The sequence below is a fragment of the Dermochelys coriacea genome, chromosome 3 (assembly GCF_009764565.3).
Source record: "Dermochelys coriacea isolate rDerCor1 chromosome 3, rDerCor1.pri.v4, whole genome shotgun sequence".
Classification (NCBI taxonomy): Eukaryota; Metazoa; Chordata; order Testudines; family Dermochelyidae; genus Dermochelys; species Dermochelys coriacea.
Window position 1 is genome coordinate 137008494 of NC_050070.1, and position 6000 is coordinate 137014493.

The window sequence follows — 6000 nt, forward strand, 5'->3', positions numbered from 1 at the left end:
GTTCTTTAAAAATGTGAAAATATGGTTGCAAAATTAGTACTGTCAAAGGTCTCACTGGGTGTTATACACAGCTACTTTCATCTCTCTTTGTTTTATTGATTGGATTTCAATGAGTGTCTCTTTACAGGTTAATCCCATTGGTCTATCATCTAATATGCTGATCCGGGCCTTACTATAAACTTCACTTTGAAAAGTCTCATTGGCACCCTTTGCAATGAGCATGACTTCCTGTGTTCAGTTCTCTTCCTCCTATTCTGGTTTCTCTCTTGGCTTTTTGGGAATGGGACCCAAACAATGTTTGAGAAGCTGCTTCCTTTCCGCATAACACCTATGTTCATCTTTCATACTTTCAGTTGTGAGGGGTACATTTGTACGTGCAACTTTAACATGGTTTTCAATAACCCAGCTGGATTGATGTACAGAATGAATTGTTTGAAGTGACCAGGCTCAGTATCCTCTGAAGTGTTGAGCACCTGGAAGTCCCATTTAGAATGACAATAGGTCATAGCACTCTGCAACTTATAGCCTGAGGTCCCAAATCATCCGCTCTCGTGGTAACAAATGTGAAATCTCTTGTGTTAAAGATGGAAAAGGCCTCTCAATTTACTGGCTGCATCCCCCGTGGCCAATGTTATATTGGTCCTTATTTTCTAATGATTCATAATTTGCTAGTTGCAAAGTCAAGGTCAAAATTCTCTTCAGCTCTGCCTGACATCTCTTCCGTCCGATAGCCTGTCTTCCTTTAATGCGTGGACGATACCAGTATCTGATTTGTGGAACCACCGCATGGAACTGAAAGGAGAGTGTTGTCTCGGGTTCAGACAGATCGAAGGCATCATGCGTCTAGGCCTGGCATATAATACTTGCTTCCTGATATTGATAAGAATATATTGCATCTAGAAGTCCTTCTGGTTTAAAAACAACTTCCCTCCTGTTGAGGGAAAATAGATGGGCCCATTTCTAGGCCTGCCTGAGTAATGAGCTATTTTAAAAACAAAACACGAGTTCTCTTAGTTGAGGCAACTTTTTGTTGTTGTTTTTAATTCTAGGCAGAAAAAGACTCCTCCTGCGCAGACCCATATTACTGCCTCTCTGATTTTGTAGCCCCCGTGGATTCTGGTGTTTGTGACTATTTAGGCCTGTTTGCTGTGGCCTGCTTTGGGGTAGATGAGCTGTGCAAGGAATATGAGAAACAGTGTGATGACTACAGCAGCATAATGGTGAAAGCACTGGGAGATCGTATAGCAGAGGTAACAAATGTTGTTACAGATTGGATGGCCACTTATCCTTCCCTTGAACTCTCCATTGGGCTCATTTGACAGTCACCTCTTCACCTTCTTAGATAAAAGTGGGTGTTGTGTGACACGGTGTGTCCTGTTCATTAAATCTGAAATGAAATGACTTGCCACTGAATGTGTCTTGAGGAAAGAGAGGATAGTCAGCATGAGCAACAGGGGAATCTGAGACTCAGGGCAGCTTTCCAGACTTTTTTCCATCATGAGAGTGTTTCAGGGTCAAGTCTCAAAAAAGGAAGTAGCTTTAAACAGGTTATTAACTGGGCCTCTTTTTTTAAAAGTATCTCTAACTCCCTCAGATAATTTTTTGGATCCTAAAATGACCTAATAGTTCTACCCTTGGATACAAATGCAGGGATTCCATTGGCTTTAATGGTAACCACACAAGTATATCCAAAGGAAGAATTTGACCCACTATTGTCTAAGATCTTCTCTACAGTGGGTGTTTGTCCTGATTCCAGTCATGTGCCAGGTTCTGGTGCAAACTTCTAGTGTAAACAAGGAAAGCTGGAATTTACATCAGTCTAACTTCTCCAGTTTCAAACAGAGCTAAGCTCTTCTGACACAAGTAGCAGCTTTGTGTGTCTGTACTAGAAGTCTGTGATGGTGTAGCTACACCACTGGCTCGAACCAAAGCAAATGGTACAGTGTAGGCAAGGTCTAAACATCTTCTCTGCAGCTCGGCACTGTATTGTCATCCGGTTACCAGCCACCTCCTTCCCATCTCCAGTACTCAGGCTTGTCAAGCACCATGAAAAAAACCCAGAATTGGTGAAAGAAGTGCCTTGTGTGTGTTTCAGTAGAATCAGTTTGCTTGTATGATGCTTATTTACCCATGGTGAGAGTCCCGACAAAGAAGTAAATGAAATCTGACCATGTCATTTCTGGCCTGGACTTCTGCTGCTGTTGGCAATCTCTGCAAATTAAAAGAATACTTACTCTATACTCCCAGGCATTTGCAGAGGAGCTCCATGAAAGGGTCCGAAAAGAACTCTGGGCTTACTGCAACAGTGAACAGTTGGATATTTCAGACTTGCGCAGGATCAGATATGATGGAATCCGTCCAGCTCCTGGGTACCCGAGCCAGCCTGACCACACTGAAAAATTCACCATGTGGAGACTTGCAGACATTGAGGAGGCAACAGGTACCTGCAACCTTTATTTCCCCTTTGACCTGAATAAGGAGTTAAAACTCTGTGACAAAGTATCCAGTGCAGAGCTGCATCAAAACAATTAATTATAGTCGGAAAATCTCTCCCCTCCCCCATTCCTCCTGCCCCTGTTCCTTTGCTGCAGCCAGGAAGGTTTTTTTTTTTTAATGGAACAGTGTCATCTTAGTGTGTTCCTGTGTATTAGCGAATTTTGTAGGAGAATCTAGTTTTCATTTAAAAAAACATTTCTAATGTCCTTGTGGCCACAAGCAAACCTTCCAAAGGTGAACAGAGTGTAGATCAATGTAGTGATGTGTTCCTCAGTCTGCAGAGAGCCTCAAACAGGACCTCCTTAGAAAGTGTGAACTGCCCTGTTCCTCTCCTGTTGCTGTTTTAAAGGTCTGCTATCTCACTGCTAATCCCAAACTACTTTCCTAGGTGCCAAAAACCCCTAATGCTCCCTTCCCAGATGCCATAATGTCTAGTTTATCCCTAAGAACTTCTATATTGCAGACCTGCATTGCTGATCCAAAAATATGGAGCATATTGAAAACTGAAAATGTAGTGCCCAAGGAAAATTTTTTATTTAATAAAAATAAATAACGCAAGGAATACTGAACTACTATTTATCTGTTTAGTTCATTAAAAATCTGCATTTTTGAATTTGCCTAATGTTGTCACAGAGTTTTCAGTTTGCCAAACAAGACGTCTCCAGAACTTACGCCTGTTGCTATCAGTTACTAAACAAAATGTTGTTTTTTCTTTCAGGTATTCAGTTAACTGAGTCACTAGCAATGACACCTGCCTCTGCAGTTTCAGGTCTCTACTTCTCCAACCCCAAATCCAAATACTTTGCTGTTGGTAAAATATGTAAGGATCAGGTAATTTGGATTCCATGATCTAGTTGAGCTACAAATAAACTGATTCAATAGTTGAAATAAGCAGTTTTCTGAGTATTTTGGAAACACTGAATCATGGAGACTTACTAATCAATGTGTTAAAATCTTTCTCTGGTTTCTTTGCAGGTTGAAGATTATGCACTGAGGAAAAACTTGCCAGTGGTTGAGGTTGAGAAATGGCTGGGGCCCATCCTGGCATATGATTCGGAATAACTGTTTGTGGGATGGCAGAGGAAAGCCTCTGCCTTGCTCTTTCCCATTTCTTCTCCAGAAACAGAGCAGAGCTGGACTTAGAATCTTGTCATTTGCATCGATTGACAGAACCTCTCAGTGGGCTTTGGAGGCTGTTTACTTTGTAGTATCACCTGCTGACACACGCAAAAAAACCCCACCACATGTTTTTCTGATGCTTTGTTAATTTTTGGCAAAGTAGTTTGGCAAAGTAGTAGTTGAAACTGTGCATTTCTGTGCCCAAATACTATAATTGGGCTAGGTGTAGAGTGAGATGTAGAGATCACAGGGTTTTCTTTTCCATTGTGGAGGTTTTGAGAACTGGTTCGCACCTTAATAATCTTGGGACAAACATTTGCACTGAAGCAAATGACTGGGTAAAATAATGCAGAATTTTGTTTCTGGTCTTTAAATGGCGTGTGTATCAGCAAGTCAAAAGACACGGAAATTGAATAAAAGAATTCCTCATAAGTAATTGGGAGGTTATTTAGTGGGTAAGGAACAATTTGGGATCTATTCTCCCCCCTCATTATACCGATGCCTCTTCTGTATTCAGGAGAACACCAGACCCCATGCTCATATAGCAATCTTGCTATATCAGAAAGAAGGTTATATCACTAAGGCTATTTTGATTATTTTTGTTGTTGTAACTACCAAAGAAATGTGGTGGTCCGAAACAATCCCAGTAATGCTGTATTATCCTAAAGAATTAAATAGTGTGACTGAGCACAGAACTGAAAGCCTGGAATACTCCAAGCTCTGACAGGTCTTCTCTGGCTTTGGGCAAACCATGCTATCTCTCTGACTCTCACTGTCCGTAGTGGTAAAATGGGGATAATACTTCCTACCTCACTGTATGTATTGTGAAATTTACTTGTTGCTTATATACCACTTTGCAGATGAAAAGAGCTACTGACTTTCATATGTTACTTGCAGGTAAGTCTTTGGGTGCCTGAATATTCAAGCTGTGGTTGCAATACCTTTGCTTACTGATAATGGAGAAAAGGCCTTTGAAAATATCTGCTATGTTTTTTCACCCAATTACTACTTTTTAAGCAAAAACATCATGTTGTAAAAACTGTTACACGACAAAATTTTTGCATCAAATTACTGGGCTTAGTCATCTGATCTGAATGTAAGCAGTAGATAATCCTACAAGTTTAGTCTCTAAATAAATATTTAATTTTGAATAAATTCACTGTTTATAAATGTTTTTTTTAATAATCTCTGTGGTAGGGACTAGTCTAGCTCAGAGCTATGTATTTAATAACTTTTATAAAAAGAAAAGGAGTACTTGTGGCACCTTAGAGACTAACAAATTTATTAGAGCATAAGCTTTCGTGAGCTACAGCTCACTTCATCGGATGCATTTGAAGTGAGCTGTAGCTCACGAAAGCTTATGCTCTAATAAATTTGTTAGTCTCTAAGGTGCCACAAGTACTCCTTTTCTTTTTGCGAATACAGACTAACACGGCTGCTACTCTGAAACCAATAACTTTTATGAAGCACTGAGGAGAAAGTCCTGCTTTCTCAGTCTGGTATCTGTCAAAAACAATGACCTGTGTTGTAAAGAGACCCCCCCCCTTCTAAATATATTGTTAGTAATCAATTAGTATTTAAATATTGCCTTACAATATTAACCTTCATCTGACTTTTGAAATGTACTAAAAAAAATGCATATATGACTCCTTAAACGATAAATATTACTCTATGGGTAGTGCTATCCTTGTCAAACCTCAGTTTAAAGTACATCATTGACATAAAATATGCAATAAAATCTGATCTACTTTGTAGTTAATATACACTTTGCCCTATGATTCTGTGTTTGTCTTTGGATGGGATTTTCCCAAGCCCAAAGTGAGTTTGCTCTGAACTCACTTAAGTGCTTTGGAAAATTCCACACTTACTAGAGATTATTTTTTAAATAGAAACTACATAGAGCAAGAAACTGAAAGGCTTGATTCTCATTCACACTCGGATCCCTTTACAATGCAAGGCCCCTGTACACTACCACAGTGGCATCAGAGGGCTTTAGTACAAATGAAAATCCGGTTCTAAAATGTCTGTTTTTCCCTATGAAAGTTAATCTTTAATGGCTGTAATCTTTAATTTTCCCCACGCAGAATCTATAGTTGGGCCTTTTCTAGGTGCTAATGACTGGCGTATCTTTTTTCTCCCATTGCTGGTAGATGGAGGAAGAAGGCAGCCAGATTCTGATCTTGCTTGTATTGGCACATCTCCAAAGTAACTGCATTGAAGTCAGTAGGATTACTCTGGAGTTATGTTGGTGTAAATGAGATCAGAATCTGGCTCATACATCTTGATCTTGTTTCCACTGATAACAGTAACACAACTACCAGTAACTTCAGTGGAAGCAGGATCAGGCTGACTGCTCTGAGTGTTACAAGAAAATGAAAAGATGTA

At 39.8% G+C, this 6000-nt stretch overlaps 1 protein-coding gene across 5 annotated transcripts in view; it reads left to right on the top strand.

The window, feature by feature from the left end:
* MTR (5-methyltetrahydrofolate-homocysteine methyltransferase) overlaps positions 1–4770 on the top strand; it is a 92988-nt gene extending 88218 nt beyond the window's left edge. For all 5 annotated transcript variants that reach the window (XM_038396326.2, XM_043511414.1, XM_038396324.2 and 2 more), the window contains 4 exons: positions 1050–1250; positions 2248–2440; positions 3215–3327; positions 3472–4770. In XM_038396326.2, the coding sequence (XP_038252254.1) occupies positions 1050–1250; positions 2248–2440; positions 3215–3327; positions 3472–3558 (594 nt within the window). In that variant the 3' untranslated portion in view covers positions 3559–4770. The remainder of the gene's footprint in view (positions 1–1049; positions 1251–2247; positions 2441–3214; positions 3328–3471) is intronic.
* Positions 4771–6000: the final 1230 nt, after the last annotated feature.